Source organism: Tachyglossus aculeatus, chromosome 3 (assembly GCF_015852505.1).
Source record: "Tachyglossus aculeatus isolate mTacAcu1 chromosome 3, mTacAcu1.pri, whole genome shotgun sequence".
Taxonomy (NCBI): Eukaryota; Metazoa; Chordata; class Mammalia; order Monotremata; family Tachyglossidae; genus Tachyglossus; species Tachyglossus aculeatus.
In genome coordinates, this window is record NC_052068.1 from 62,053,056 (window position 1) to 62,069,826 (window position 16,771).

The window sequence follows — 16,771 nt, forward strand, 5'->3', positions numbered from 1 at the left end:
GGCGGGGTCACGTGCGGAGGGCGCGCGCGGGTCACATGACGGCGGCGGCGGAGGCGCGCGCGGAGGCTGGCGGCGGCAGGACGGGACACGGAGGGGCGCCATGGTGAGGGGGGCGCGCGCGTGCGCGGGCAGGGAGCGCGAGACCAACGGCAGGCCGGAGGGCTTCCCGGAGGAGGCCTGCCCTGACGAGGCCTGCCCACACTCTCCCCCTCCTCACCCTCCCCATCCCCCCATCTTACCTCCTTCCCTTCCCCACAGCACCTGTATATATGGATATATGTTTGTACAGATTTATTACTCTATTTATTTTACTTGTACATGTCTATTCTATTTATTTTATTTTGTTAGTATGTTTGGTTTTGTTCTCCGTCCCCCCCCTTTTAGACTGTGAGCCCACTGTTGGGTAGGGACTGTCTCTAGATGTTGCCAATTTATACTTCCCAAGCGCTTAGTCCAGTGCTCTGCACACAGTAAGCGCTCAATAAATATGATTGATTGATTATACTTTTTATTTTACTTTGTTAGTCTGGTTTTGTTGTCTGTCTCCCCCTTCTAGACTGTGAGCCCACTGTTGGGTAGGGACCGTCTCTATATGTTGCCAATTTATACTTCCCAAGCGCTTAGTACAGTGCTGTGCACACAGTAAGCGCTCAATAAATATGATTGATTGATTGAACACCCCCCCCCCCCCCCCCCCCCGCTCTACCACCTCCTCCTCCCCACACCACCTGCAGAGATGTTGGTATTCATTCAGTCGTATTTATTGAGCGCTTACTATGTGCAAAGCACTGTTCTAAGCGCTGGGGAGATTACAAGGGGACTGATTTATCACTCCACTTGTTTATTCTACTTGGATATATTTACTATTCTAGGTATTTATTTTGTTAATACGGTTTTTTTCTGTCGTCTGTCTCCCCCTACCAGCCTGTGAGCCCGCTGTTGGGTAGGGACCGTCTCTAGATGTTGCCAACTTGGACTTCCCAAGCGCTTAGTACAGTGCTCTGCACACAGTAAGCGCTCAATAAAGCCCTACTGAGAGCTCACCTCCTCCAGGAGGCCTTCCCACACTGACCCCCTCCTTCCCCCTCTCCATCCCCCCTCTACCCCGTCCTACCTCCTTCCCCTCCCCACACCACCTGGATAGATGTTGGTACTGATTTATCACTCTGTTTATTTTACTTCGACGTATTTACTATTCTAAGTATTTTATTTCTACTTGTACATATTTATTCTACTTATTTTATTTTGCTAATGCGTGTTATTTTGTCGTCTGTCTCCCCCTTCTAGCCTGTGAGCCCGCCGTTGGGTAGGGACTGTCTCTATCTGTCGCCAACTTGTACTTCCCAAGCGCTTAGTACAGTGCTCAGCACACAGTCAGCACTCAATAAATAAGATGGAATGAATGAATGAATGTGTTCCCAACGTGGACTTCCCAAGCGCTTAGTACAGTGCTCTGCACACAGTAAGAGCTCAATAAAGCCCCACTGAGAGCTCACCTCCTCCAGTAGGCCTTCTCAGACTGAGCCCTCTCCTTCCTCTCCCCCTCTTCCCCCTCCACACCACCTGTATATACGTTTGTACAGATTTATCACTCTATTTATTCTACTTGTACATATTTATTCTACTTATTTTATTTTGCTAATACGTGTTATTTTGTCGTCTGTCTCCCCCTTCTAGCCTGTGAGCCCGCTGTTGGGTAGGGACCGTCTCTAAATGTTGCCGACTTGTACTTCCCAAGCGCTTAGTACGGTGCTCCGCATACAGTAAGTGCCCAATAAATACGATTGAATGAATGAATGTGTTCCCAACTTGGACTTCCCAAGCGCTTAGTACAGTGCTCTGCACACAGTAAGCGCTCAATAAAGCCCCACTGAGAGCTCACCTCCTCCAGGAGGCCTTCCCAGACTGAGCCCCCTCCTTCCTTTCCTCCTCCCCATCCCCCCCACCCTACCTCCTTCCCCTCCCCAGAGCAGCTGTATACATGTTTGTACAGATTTATTACTCTATTTATTCTATTTGTACGTATTTATTCTACGTATTTTATTTTGTTAATATGTTTGGTTTTGTTCTCTGTCTCCCCCTTCTAGACTGTGAGCCCGCTGTCGGGTAGGAACCGTCTCTAGATGTTGCCAACTTGGACTTCCCAAGCGCTTAGTCCAGTGCTCTGCACACAGTAAGCGCTCAATCAATATGAATGAGTGAATGTCAGCTGTGTGACTTTGGGTTCCCTCATCTGTAAAATGGGGATGAAGACTGTGAGCCCCCCGTGGGACAACCTCATTCATTCACTCAGTGGTATTTATTGAGCGCTTACTGTGTGCAGAGCGATTGGGAAGTACACGGGGGGCTCACAGCCTTCATCCCCATTTTACAGATGAGGGAACTGAGGCCCAGAGAAGTGAAATGACTTGCCCAAAGTCACCCAGCTGACAATTGGAGGAGCCGGGATTTAAACCCCTGACCTCTGACTCCAAAGCCCGGGCTCTTTCCACTGAGCCACGCTGCTTCTCTGTCAGCCGTGTGACCCTGGGCAAGTCACTTCACTTCTCTGGGTCTCAGTTCCCTCATCTGTAAAATGGGGATTAAGACTGTGAGCCCCCCGTGGGACAGCCTGATCACCTTGTAACCTCCCCAGCGCTTAGAACAGTGCTTTGCACATAGTAAGCGCTTAAATGCCATTATTATTATTATTAATTGGCAGAGCTGGGATTTGAACCCATGACAATAGATATGTACAGGTAAAATAGAGTAATAAATATGTACAAACATGTCTCTATGTCTGTGTGAGCTCGTTAGCCCCTTCCTTCCTCTCCCCCTCATCCCCCTCTCCATCCCCCCATCTTACCTCCTTCCCTTCCCCACAGCACCTGTATATATGTATATATGTTTGTACAGATTTATTACTCTATTTTACCTGTACATATCTATTCTATTTATTTTATTTTGTTAGTACGTTTGGTTTTGTTCTCTGTCTCCCCCTTTTAGACTGTGAGCCCGCTGTTGGGTCGGGACTGTCTCTATATGTTGCCAACTTGTACTTCCCAAGCGCTTAGTCCAGTGCTCTGCACACAGTAAGCGCTCAATAAATACGATTGATTGATTGATTGACTCCAAAGCCTGTGCTCCTTCTACTGAGCCACGCTGCTTCCCAATTAACTACAGATATAGTAGTTAATCTCCCCCTTCTAGACTGTGAGCCCATTGTTGGGTAGGGCCCGTCTCTATATGTTGCCAACTTGTACTTCCCAAGCGCTTAGTCCAGTGCTCTGCACACAGTAAGCGCTCAATAAATACGATTGAATGAAATGAATGAATGTATATATGTTTGTACCTATTTATTACTCTTTATTCATTTTATTTGTACATATTTATGAATGAATTCATCCTCCCTCCCATCCCCACAGCACATACGTATCCATCTGTGCATAGCCATAATTTATTTGTTTATCTATATTAATGTCTGTCTCCCCCCTGTAGACCCTGAGCTCGTTATGGGCAGGGAATGCGTCTGTTGTTATGTTGTACTCTCCCGAGCGCTTAGTACAGTGCTTTGCACCCAGTGAGTCCTCAATAAATGCGATCGAATGAACGAACGCCAAAGTCTTGAGTCCAAGAGCTGCTTCGCCCCAGAGGGTCTAGAGATTCAAGATGGAAACGGGTCGTCTTGATATTTGGGTGAGGGCTGTGGGTTTAATGCGTTGGTTTGTACATATTTTTTACTCTATTTATTTATTTTATTTGTACATATCTATTCTATTTATTTTATTTTGTTAGTACGTTTGGTTTTGTTCTCCTTCTCCCCCTTTTAGACTGTGAGCCCACTGTTGGGTAGGGACTGTCTCTGTGTGTTGCCAATTTGTACTTCCCAAGCGCTTAGTCCAGTGCTCTGCACATAGTAAGCGCTCAATAAATACGATTGATGATGATGATGATGGTTTTAGTAGCCTGTTGATCAACCAATCAAATAATCAATCGTATTTTCTTCTAGCCTGTGAGCCCGCTGTTGGGTAAGGGACCGTCTCTATGTGTTGCCGACTTGTACTTCCCAAGCGCTCAGTACAGTGCCCTGCGCACAGGAAGCGCTCAATAAATACGATTGATTGATTGACTGATTGATCAAAGGTCATGCTGGGTGTGCGTGAAAATAGTTTCTGACAAAATATCCTCTTCAGTCAGCATTATAACTGCTGTAATAACTGCCGTGGAGAAGCAGCCTGGCTTAGTGGAAAGAGCCCGGGCTTGGGCGTCAGAGGTTGTGGGTTCTAATCCCGTCACTTAAATAATAAACAATAATAAATAATAATAAAATAAAAAATAATAAAAATAAAATAAAATAAAAATAATAAATAAATAATAAATAAATAATAAATAATGAGCCACTTAAATAATAATAATGGTGGTATTTGTTAAGCACTTGCTATGTGCTGAGCACTGTTCTAAGTGCTGGGGGGATACAAGGATATTAGGTTGTCCCGGATGGGGCTCCCAGTCTTAATCCCCATTTTACAGCTGAGGGAACTGAGGCACAGAGAAGTGACTTAGAGAAGCGGCGTGGCTCAGTGGAAAGAGCCCGGGCTTTGGAGTCAGAGGTCGTGGGTTCTAATCCTGACTCCGTCACTTATCTGCTGTCTGACCTAAGGCGAGCCACTTAAATAATAATAATGGTGGTATTTGTTAAGCACTTGCTATGTGCTGAGCACTGTTCTAAGTGCTGGGGGGATACGAGGATATTAGGTTGCCCCGGATGGGGCTCCCAGTCTTAATTCCCATTTTACAGCTGAGGAAACTGAGGCACAGAGAAGTGACTTAGAGAAGCGGCGTGGCTCGGTGGAAAGAGCCCGGGCTTTGGAGTCAGAGGTCATGGGTTCAAATCCCGGCTCTGCCAGTTGTCAGCTGTGTGACTCACTTCAAGTCACTTCACTTCTCTGCGCCCCAGTTCCCTCATCTGTAAAATGGGGATAACTGGGAGCCCCCCGTGGGACAACCTGCTCACCTTGTAACCTCCCCAGCGCTCAGTGCTTGGCACATAGTAAGCGCTTAATAAATACCATTATGTAAGTGACTTGTCCAAGGTCACACAGCTGACAAGTAACAGAGCCGGGAGTAAAATGGGGATAAAGACTGTGAGCCCCACGTGGGACAACCCGATTACCTTGTAAGCGCTTAGTACAGTGCTCTGCACATACTAAGCGCTCAAATACGATTGATGATGATGTATCTCCCGCAGTGCCTAGAACAGTGCTTGGCACATAGTAAGCACTTAAAAAATACAGTAATTATTGTTATTAATAATTGCCTTAAAAACTAAGGTGACATCTTTCACTTCTGTTAAAAAAATTGTGCCTTTTTGCCTTCTTATAGTTGGGGTTTTCCTTGTTTCTTAATAGAATACTGGATTTTTTTTGTTTTCTCATAGCTCTATCACCCCTTCTAATCATTTTAAAAGATACAAATATAGGAACTGTAGCTTTGAATAAAATTAAAGGGCCTTTTCTATTTCAAAGTGACACTGAAAAGCACTATGTTTTAAAGTTCCTAAAAACTTATATGTTAAAATTTGGTGGGCTCAGTGGCACTGAAGAAGTCACAGCGACAACCGGAGAAGCAGCGTGGCTTAGTGGATAGAGCATGGGTCTGGGCTATAATAATAATAATAATAATAATAATAATAATAATAATAATAATAATAATAATAATAATATCATTTATTAAGCACTTACTATGTGCAAAGCACTGTTCTAAGCACTGGGGAGGTTACAAGGTGATCAGGTTGTCCCCGGGGGGGCTCACAGTCTTAATCCCCATTTTACGGATGAGGCACAGAGAATAATAATAATGATGGCGTTTATTAAGCGCTTACTATGTGCAAAGCACTGTTCTAAGCGCTGGGGAGGTTACAAGGTGATTGGGTTGTCCCACGGGGGGCTTGCAGTCTTAATCCCCATTTTACAGATGAGGCACAGAGAATAATAATAATCATAATGATGGCATTTATTAAGCGCTTACTATGTGCACAGCACTGTTCTAAGTGCTGGGGAGGTTACAGGGTGATCGGGTTGTCCCACGGGGGGCTCGCAGTCTTAATCCCCATTTTACGGAAGAGGCACAGAGAATAATAATAATAATAATGGAATTTATTAAGCGCTTACTATGTGCAAAGCACTGTTCTAAGCGCTGGGGAGGTTACAAGGTGATCAGGTTGTCCCACGGGGGCTTGCAGTCTTAATCCCCATTTTACAGATGAGGCACAGAGAATAATAATGATAATTATAATGATGTCATTTATTAAGCACTTACTGTGTGCAGAGCACTGTTCTAAGCGCTGGGGAGGTTACAAGGTGATCAGGTTGTCCCACGGGGGGCTCGCAGTCTTAATCCCCATTTTACGGATGAGGCACAGAGAATAATAATAATAATAATGGCATTTATTAAGTGCTTACTATGTGCAAAGCACTGTTCTAAGCGCTGGGGAGATTACAAGGTGATCAGGTTGTTCCGCGGGGGGCACGCAGTCTTAATCTCCATTTTACAGATGAGGCACAGAGAATAATAATAATAATGATGGCATTTATTAAGCGCTTACTATGTGCACAGCACTGTTCTAAGCGCTGGGGAGGTTACAGGGTGATCGGGTTGTCCCCCGGGGGGCTCACAGTCTTCATCCCCGTTTTACAGATGAGGCCCAGAGAAGTGAAGCGACTGGCCCAAAGTCACACAGCTGACGCAGGTCACTTCCTTGTACCTCAGTTACCTCAGCTCTGCAGCTCGTCTGCTTGTGACCCTGGGCAACGCGTTTCTAGACTGTGAGCCCACTGTTGGGTAGGGACTGTCTCTATGTGTTGCCGACTTGTACTTCCCAAGCACTTAGTACAGTGCTCTGCACACAGTAGGCGCTCAATAAATACGATTGATCGATTGATGGTGGTGACTGATGGTTCTGGACTGTGTGCCCACTTTCTAGACTGTGAGCCCACTGTTGGGTAGGGCCCGCCTCTATATGTTGCCAGCTTGTACTTCCCAAGCACTTAGTACAGTGCTCTGCACACAGTAGGCGCTCAATAAATACGATTGATCGATTGATGGTGGTGACTGATGGTTCTGGACTGTGTGCCCACTTTCTAGACTGTGAGCCCACTGTTGGGTAGGGACCGTCTCTAGATGTTGCCGACTTGTACTTCCCAAGCGCTTAGTACAGTGCTCTGCACGCAGTAAGCGCTCAATAAATACGATTGATTGATTGACGGTGGTGACTGATGGTTCTGGACTGTGAGCCCACTTTCTAGACTGTGAGCCCACTGTTGGGTAGGGGCCGTCTCTAGATGTTGCCAGCTTGTCCTTCCCAAGCGCTTAGTACAGTGCTCTGCACACAGTAAGCGCTCAATAACTACGATTGATTGATTGATTCTGGGCCGGGAAGTGGCATAGCAGCCCTACGGGATTTAACAACCCTCCTCTTTCTCCACCCCCTCATCTCTGGAGGTTACCCTGGTCAAGCGCTCAGTACAGTGCTCTGCACATAGTAAGTGCTCAATAAATGCGATTGATGATGCTGCTGAGGGGACTGGAGGGCGGTTGAGTGGACGGCCCCAGAGCTCACGAGGCGGGAGAAACAAATATGTTTTGTTGTCCGTCTCCCCCTTCTAGGCTGTGAGCCCGCCGTTGGGTAGGGACCGCCTCTAAATGTTGCCAACCTGTACTTCCCAAGCGCTTAGTACAGTGCTCCGCGCACAGTCAGCGCTCAGTAAATACGATTGTGAACGAATGAATGAAAAAGAGAAGTCCCAATAAATGTACCACATCCTAGTGACTCCAACCCAACCCCCACCTGTAGCATGTAGACGCTCAACACCTATGTACATAGGTATCTTTATTTGTATATTCGTGCGTGTGAACGCCGTCATTTGGGCAGCCTGATGTATTGGCACGATTTCCCTGCTCTGTCCTTATTCTTCATCCTGCTTTCTGGATAATAATGATGTTGTTTTCTGCATCGTAAGTAATTTTTGTCTGCTCCTCAAGGGCAGGGACCAGGTCTCGCTCATGGGTGATAAATACCCTACTAATGTTGGACCCTCCCAAACACTCACTGAAAAAAACAGTGCTTTGCACATTGTAAGCGCTTAATAAATGCCATGATTATTATGATTCTTCTTCTTCTTCAGGGCACGTTCAGTAAATAGCATTGATTAGTCAATTGGCCGTCGACCCCTGGCCTGGAATGCCCTCCCTCTGCACATCCGCCACGCTAGCCTTTTTCCTTTCATTCATTCATTCAATCGTACTTATTGAGCGCTTACTGTGTGCAGAGCACTGTACTAAGCGCTTGGGAAGTACAAGTTGGCAATATATAGAGACGGTCCCTACCCAACAGTGGGCTCACAGCCCTCCTTATTTATTTATTTATTTATTTTACTTGTACATTTCTATCCTATTTATTTTATTCTGTTGGTATGTTTGGTTCTGTTCTCTGTCTCCCCCTTTTAGACTGTGAGCCCACTGTTGGGTAGGGACTGTCTCTATGTGTTGCCAATTTGTACTTCCCAAGCGCTTAGTACAGTGCTCTGCACATAGTAAGCGCTCAATAAATACGATTGATTTATTGATTGATTGATTCCCACACTGAGCCCCCTTTTTCCTCTCCCCATCCCCCTGCCCTACCTCCTTCCCTACAACACTCGTTTATATTTGTACAGATTTATTCCTCTATTTATTTTACTTGTACATATTTACTGTACTATCACACTCGTATATATTTGTACAGATTTATTCCTCTATTTATTGTACTTGTACATATTTACTGTACTATCTATTTTGTTAATGATGTGCATCCCCAGCGCTTGACATTTTCCTTGGAGCCTGCAGGATGGGTGAGACTTCATCTTTAGACTGTGAGCCCACTGTTGGGTAGGGACTGTCTCTATATGTTGCCAATTTGTACTTCCCAAGCGCTTAGTACAGTGCTCTGCACATAGTAAGCGCTCAATAAATACGATTGATGATGATGATCTAGCCCATGGTGGGCTTTATCGCACAATAGAAATTCTACCCCACGCCTGGGTTGAAAATGCAGTATTTTCTTTTTTTCCCCCTCTACTCTGTCCCTTGTACTTTCTTCCTATAATTTATCCCATCACTTCCCGCTCCTCTGTGGAGAAGCAGCGTGGCTCAGTGGAAAGAGCCCGGGCTTTGGAGTCAGAGGTCATGGGTTCGAGTCCCGGCCCCGCCACGTATCTGCTGTGTGACCTTGGGCCAGTCACTTCACTTCTCTACGCCTCAGTTCCCTCATCTGTAAAATGGGGACTAAGACCCCCGTGGGACAACCTGATCACCTTGTATCCCCCTCAGCGCTTAGAGCAGTGCTTTGCGCATAGTAAGCACGTAACAAACACCATCATTATTATTATTATTATTATTAAAAAGGGGAAGTGAGGGTTCATTTTTCTTTGATCTACCTGAGAAATGGGCGTTTTCTCTAGCGTAGCAGGGAAGCTTCTGATGATGATGGCATTTGTTAAGCGCTTACTATGTGCAAAGCACTGTTCTAAGCGCTGCGGGGGGGATACAAGGTGATCAGGTTGTCCCACGGGGGGCTCACAGTCTTCATCCCCATTCTACAGATGAGGGAACTGAGGCTCCGAGAAGTGACTTGCCCAAGGTCACACAGCAGACATGTGGGGGAGCCGGGATTCGAACCCATGACCTCTGACTCCAAAGCCCGGGCTCTTTCCGGGGGAGGTCTCTGAGCTGTTGCCAGATTGTTGGGGGGCCCTGGGGAAGGGGGTACTGCCTGTCGTCGACTCCCTCTGCCTAAGGCAGCGATGGCCCAGACAGAGGTCCCCATTTAACATTCATTTATTTATTTTATTGGTACACATTTATTCTATTTATTTGATTTTGTGAATATGTTTCGTTTTGTCGTCTGTCTCCCCCTTCTAGACTGTGAGCCCGCTGCTGGGTAGGGACCGTCTCTCTATGTTGCCGACTTGTCCTTCCCAAGCGCTTAGTACAGTACACACAGTAAGCGCTCAATAAATACGATTGAATGAATGCAAGCGCTTAGTCCAGTGCTCTGCACACAGTAAGCGCTCAGTAAATACGATTGAATGAATGAATGTGAACGTTTATTATTCACATTTTTGCCGCGTAAATGCTTCAGGGTCCTAGAGAAGCAGCGTGGCTCAGTGGAAAGAGCCCGGGCTTTGGAGTCAGAGGTCACGGGTTCAAATCCCAGCCCCTCCAACTGTCAGCTGTGTGACTTTGGGCAAGTCGCTTCACTTCTCTGGGCCTCAGTTACCTCATCTGGAAAATGGGGATTAAGACTGTGATCCCCCCTGTGGGACAACCTGATCACCTTGTAACCTCCCCAGCGCTTAGAACAGTGCTTTGCACATAGTAAGCTCTTAATAAATGCCATCTTTATCTTCTAGACTGTGAGCCCACTGTTGGGTAGGGACCGTCTCTCTATGTTGCCAACTTGGACTTCCCAAGCGCTTAGTACAGTGCTCTGCACACAGTAAGCGCTCAATAAATACGATTGATTGATTGATTGGAAAGAACCCGGGCTTTGGAGTCAGAGGTCATGGGTTCAAATCCCGGCTCCAGTTGTCAGCTGTGTGACTTTGGGCAAGTCGCTTCACTTCTCTGGGCCTCGGTGGTTGTGGCTTTTCCCCCCTGGGAGGTAGTGTGATTGATTGAGTGGGTGAGACAGGAACTTTAAACTTTGTGGTTCCCCATTTAACGAGTAATTGAACATTTATTATTCAAATTTTTGCCGTGTAAATGCGCCAGGGTCCTAGAGAAGCAGCGTGGCTCAGTGGAAAGAGCCCGGGCTCTGGAGTCAGAGGTCATGGGTTCAAATCCCAGCTCCTCCAATTCAGCTGTGTGACTTTGGGCAAGTCGCTTCACTTCTCTGGGCCTCGGTGGTTGTGGCTTTTACCCCCCGGGGAGGCAGTGTGATTGATTGATTGAGCGGGTGAGACAGGAACTTTAAACCTTGTGATGCCCCATTTAACTAGTAATTGAACATTTATTATTCAAATTTTTGCTGTGTAAATGCTTCAGGGTCATAGAGTAGCAGCGTGGCCCAGTGGAAAGAGCCCGGGCTCTGGAGTCAGAGGTCATGGGTTCAAATCCCAGCTCCTCCAATTCAGCTGTGTGACTTTGGGCAAGTCGCTTCACTTCTCTGGGCCTCGGTGGTTGTGGCTTTTACCCCGGGGGAGGCAGTGTGATTGAGTGGGTGAGACAGGAAATTTAAACTTTGTGGTGCCCCGTTTAACGAGTAATTGAACATTTATTATTCAAATTTTTGCCGTGTAAATGCTTCAGGGTCCTAGAGAAGCAGCGTGGCTCAGTGGAAAGAGCCCGGGCTCTGGAGTCAGAGGTCACGGGTTCAAATCCCAGCCCCTCCAACTGTCAGCTGTGTGACTTTGGGCAAGTCGCTTCACTTCTCTGGGCCTGGGTGGTTGTGGCTTTTCCCCCCTGGGAGGTAGTGTGATTGATTGAGTGGGTGAGACAGGAACTTTAAACTTTGTGGTGCCTCATTTAATGAGTAATTGAACATTTATTATTCAAATTTTTGCTGTGTAAATGCTCCAGGGTCCTAGAGAAGCAGCGTGGCTCAGTGGAAAGAGCCCGGGCTTTGGAGTCAGAGGTCACGGGTTCAAATCCCAGCTCCTCCAACTGTCAGCTGTGTGACTTTGGGCAAGTCGCTTCACTTCTCTGGGCCTCAGTGGTTGTGGTTTTTACCCCAGGGGAGGCAGTGTGATTGAGTGGGTGAGACAGGAAATTTAAACTTTGTGGTGCCCTGTTTAACGAGTAATTGAACATTTATTATTCAAATTTTTGCCGTGTAAATGCTTCAGGGTCCTAGAGAAGCAGCGTGGCTCAGTGGAAAGAGCCCGGGCTCTGGAGTCAGAGGTCACGGGTTCAAATCCCAGCCCCTCCAACTGTCAGCTGTGTGACTTTGGGCAAGTCGCTTCACTTCTCTGGGCCTGGGTGGTTGCGGCTTTTACCCCCCGGGGAGGCAGTGTGATTGATTATGTATGTATATCACCTGTATATATGTATATATGTTTGTACATATTTATTACTCTATTTTACTTGTACATATCTATTCTATTTATTTTATTTTGTTAATATGTTTGGTTTTGTTCTCTGTCTCTCCCTTCTAGACTGTGAGCCCGCTGTTGGGTAGGGACCGTCTCTAGATGTTGCCAACTTGTACTTCCCAAGCTCTTAGTACAGTGCTCTGCACACAGTAAGCGCTCAATAAATACAATTGATTGATTGAGTGGGTGAGACAGGAACTTTAAACTTTGCGGTGCCCCATTTAACTAGTAATTGAACATTTATTATTCAATTACTATTATTTATTATTATTATTATTCAATTTGTCATTCATTTATTATTCAATTATTCAGCGTGGCCCAGTGGAAAGAGCACAGGCCTGGGAGTTAGAGGACCTAGCTTCTCATCCCATCTCCGCCTGCTGTGGGACCTTGGGCAGGTCACTTTACTTCTCCAGACCTCAGTTTCCCCATCTGAAAAGGGGGATTGAATCTTACTCCCCCCCCCCCGACCCCCCGCTTAAGTTCTGAGCCCCATGTGGGGACAGTTTGTCTGACCTGATGGTCCCTCTCCCCCCAGTCCTCAGTACATCATCATCATCATCATCATCAATCGTATTTATTGAGCGCTTACTATGTGCAGAGCACTGTACTAAGCGCTTGGGAAGTACAGTGCTTGGCACATAGTAAGCGCTTAACAGATGAGAAGCATTGCGGCCTAGTGGAGGGGGCACGGGCCGGGGAACTGGGTCCCTTTTGCCGGATCCATCACTTGTCTGCCGGGGGACGTTGGGCAAATCGTTAACTGCTCGGGGCCTGTTTCTTCATCTGTAAAATGGGGATTCAGTTCCTGTTCTCCCTCCTTCTGAAGACTGTGAGCGCTTTGTGCAACCTGATTAACTTGTATTCATTCATTCAGTCACATTATTTTACTTGTACATGTCTATTCTATTTATTTTATTTTGTTAGTATGTTTGGTTTTGTCCTCTGTCTCCCCCTCCTAGACTGTGAGCCCACTGTTGGGTAGGGACCGTCTCTATATGTTGCCAATTTGTACTTCCCAAGCGCTTAGTACAGTGCTCTGCACATAGTAAGCGCTCAATAAATATGATTGATCGATTGATTGATTGATTTATTGAGCGCTTCCTGTGAGCAGAGCACTGTACGAAGCGCTTGGGAAGTACAAGTCGGCAGCATGGAGAGACGGGCGCTACCCAATAGCGGGCTCACAGTCTAGGAGGGGGAGACAGACAACAAAACAAAGCAGATTAACAAAATAAAATAAATAGAATAAATATGTACAAGTACAATAAATAGAGTAATAAATATGTACAGACATATATACAGGTGCTGTGGGGAGGGGAAGGAGGTAAGGTAGGGGGGATGGGGAGGGGGACTGTGAGCCCACTGTTGGGTAGGGACCGTCTCTCTATGTTGCCAACTTGTACTTCCCAAGCGCTTAGTACAGTGCGCTGCAACAGTAAGCGCTCAATAAATACGATTGAATGAATGAGGGGAAAAGGAAGTGTCTATCCCACAGCTTAGAACAGTGCTTGGTGGTCAGGGAATGTTTCTTTTGTATAGTAATAAGAATAATAATGATGGCATTTGTTAAGCGCTTACTATGTGCGAAGCACTGTTCTAAGCGCTGGGGGGGTTACAAGGTGATCAGGTTGTCCCACGGGGGGCTCACAGTCTTCATCCCCATTTTGCAGATGAGGGAACTGAGGCCCAGAGAAGTGAAATGACTTGCTCAAAGTCTCACACCTGGTGAGTGGCGGAGCTGGGATTAGAACCCATGACCTTCTAGACTGTGAGCCCACTGTTGGGTAGGGACCATCTCTATATGTTGCCAACTTGGACTTCCCAAGCGCTTAGTACGGTGGTCTGCACGCAGTAAGCGCTCAATAAATACGATTGAATGAATGAATGAATGAATGACCACTGGCCCCCAAGCCCGTGCTCTTTCCACTGAGCCACGCTGCTTCTCAGTGCTTAGGGCAGTAAGCGCTCAATAAATAGGATCGACCGACTGACACAGTAAGCCCTTAACAAACACGCTAACCCTGGCTCCCGCCGCAATAATCAATCAATCAATCGTATTTATTGAGCGCTTACTGTGTGCAGAGCACTGTACTAAGCGCTTGGAAAAGTCCAAGTTGGCAACATATAGAGACGGTCCCTACCCAACAGTGGGCTCACAGTCTAGAAGGGGGAGACGGAGAACCAAACCAAACATATTAATGAAATAAAATGAATAGATATGTAGAAGTACGCATTAACAAAATAAAATAAATAGAATAGATATGTACAAGTAAAATAAATAGAATAATAAATCCGTACAAACATCTATACATATATACAGGTGCTGTGGGGAAGGGAAGGACGTAAGGGGGGGAGGAGGGGGAGAGGAAGGAAGCGCTTAGTACAGTGCTCTGCACACAGTAAGTGCTCAATAAATACGATTGATTGATTGATTGAAGGAGGGGTTCCTTGCAACTGTTAACAGTAGTAATGGCAGAATTGGGTTCTGCATATAGTGTCAGGTGGCAGAAGTGATTTTCCACCCTGTGGGGTGGTTGGGCTGCGTCCCCGCCACCAGCCTGACGTCCTAAAATGGAAGTTGTCAATGTCTTCCCCATTTGGGGAAGCAGCGTGCTGATAGAAAGAGCTCCGGCTGGGAGTCGGAGGATGTGCACTCTAATAGCCGCTCTGCCGCTCGTCATCATCATCATCATCATCAATCTTATTTATTGAGTGCTTACTGTGTGCAGAGCACTGTACTAAGTGCTTGGGAAGTCCAAGTTGGCAACATAGAGAGACGGTCCCTACCCAACAGTGGGCTCACAGTCTAAAAGGGGGAGACAGAGAACAAAACCAAGCATACTAACAAAATAAAATAGAATAGATATGTACAAGTGAAATAGAGTAAGAAATATGTACAAACATATATACATATATACAGGTGCTGTGGGGAAAGGAAGGAGGTAAGATGGGGGGAATGGAGAGGGGGACGAGGGGGAGAGGAAGGAAGGGGCTCAGTGTGGGAAGGCCGCCTGGAGGAGGTGAGCTCTCAGTAGGGCCTTGAAGGGAGGAAGAGAGCGAGCTTGGCGGAGGGGCAGAGGGAGCAGGGCATTCCAGGCCCGGGGGAGGACGTGGGCCGGGGGTCGATGGCGGGACAGGCGGGAACGAGGCCTAACGGTGAGGAGGTTAGCGGCGGCAGAGGAGCGGAGGGTGCGGGCTGGGCTGGACAAGGAGAGAAGGGAGCTGAGGTAGGAGGGGGCCAGGGGATGGACAGCCTGGAAGCCCAGGGTGAGGAGTTCTTGCTTGATTTGTAGGTTGACAGGCAGCCACTGGAGATTTTTGAGGAGGGGAGTGATATGTCCAGAGCGCTTCTGGACAAAGATAATCTGGGCAGCAGCATGAAGTATGGACTGAAGTGGGGAGAGACACGAGGATGGGGGATCCAAGAGGAGGCTGATGCAGTAGTCCAGACGGGATAGGATGAGAGCTTGAACGAGCAGGGTAGCGGTTTGGATGGAGAGGAAAGGGCGGATCTTGGCAATGTTGTGGAGCTGAGACCGGCAGGTTTTGGTCACGGCTTGGATGTGTCAGCAAGATGTGTCACTTGGGTGCGACACCTTAGGCATCTTCTCTGGGCCTGTTTCCTCAGTTTCACGAGGGGAATTCAATACCTTTCATTCATTCACAGTCGTATTTATTGAGCGCTTACTGCGTGCAGGGCACTGTACCAAGCGCTTGGGAAGGACAAGTCGGCAACATCTAGAGACGGTCCCTACCCGACAGCGGGCTCACAGTCTAGAAGGGGGAGACAGACAACAAAACAAAACATATAAACCGAATAAAATAAATAGAATAGAGAAGCAGCTTGGCTCAGTGCAAAGAGCCTGGTCTTTGGATTCAGGGGTCATGGGTTCAAATCCCAGCTCCGCCAATTGTCAGCTGGGTGACTTTGGGCAGGTCACTTCACTTCTCTGGGCCTCAGTTCCTCATCTGGAAAATGGAGATTAAGACTGTGAGCGCCAAGTGGGACCAACCTGATCACCTTGTATCCTCCCCAGCGCTTAGAACAGTGCTTTGCACATAGTAAGCGCTTAACAAATGCTGTTATTATTATTATTATTATCATTATTATTATTATTATAGAGATGGTCCCTACCCAACAGCGGACTCACAGTCTAGAAGGGGGAGACGAACAACAAAACGCGGACAGCTCACAGTTTCAATCCCCATTTTACAGAGGAGGTAATTTAGGCACAGAGATGTGAAGTGGCCCAAGGCCACACAGCAGACAATCAATGAATCAATCGTATTTATTGAGCACTTACTGTGTGCAGAGCACTGTACTAAGTGCTTGGGAAGTACAAGTTGGCAACATATAGAGACAGTCCCTACCCAACAGTGGGCTCACAGTCTACAGGGGGAAGTCTAGCAGTCTAGAGACAAATCAATGCAACTCTAGAGACAGAATGTCCAAAAAGGTACTCGAAGCAGCCTGGTGTAGTGATTACCTTGTTATCTACCCCAGTGCTTAAAACAGTGCTTGGCACATAGTAAGCGCTTAACGAATACCACTGATGGATTGATGGAATAACTCGTCGCCGTGAGCAATAAAACGATTGAATGAATGAATGAATGAATGAACGTACAGATTTATTTACTGCTTATTTGAGAAGCAGCGTGGC

The 16,771-nt window shown here is 46.8% G+C and overlaps 1 protein-coding gene across 1 annotated transcript in view; it reads left to right on the forward strand.

Annotated features, from left to right (window-relative positions):
* Positions 1 to 16,771, forward strand: part of VPS26A (VPS26, retromer complex component A) — a 65,553-nt gene continuing 48,782 nt past the window's right edge. Inside the window, exon 1 of the mRNA XM_038743943.1 lies at positions 1 to 103. Within this exon, the coding sequence (XP_038599871.1) occupies positions 101 to 103 (3 nt within the window). The 5' untranslated portion in view covers positions 1 to 100. The remainder of the gene's footprint in view (positions 104 to 16,771) is intronic.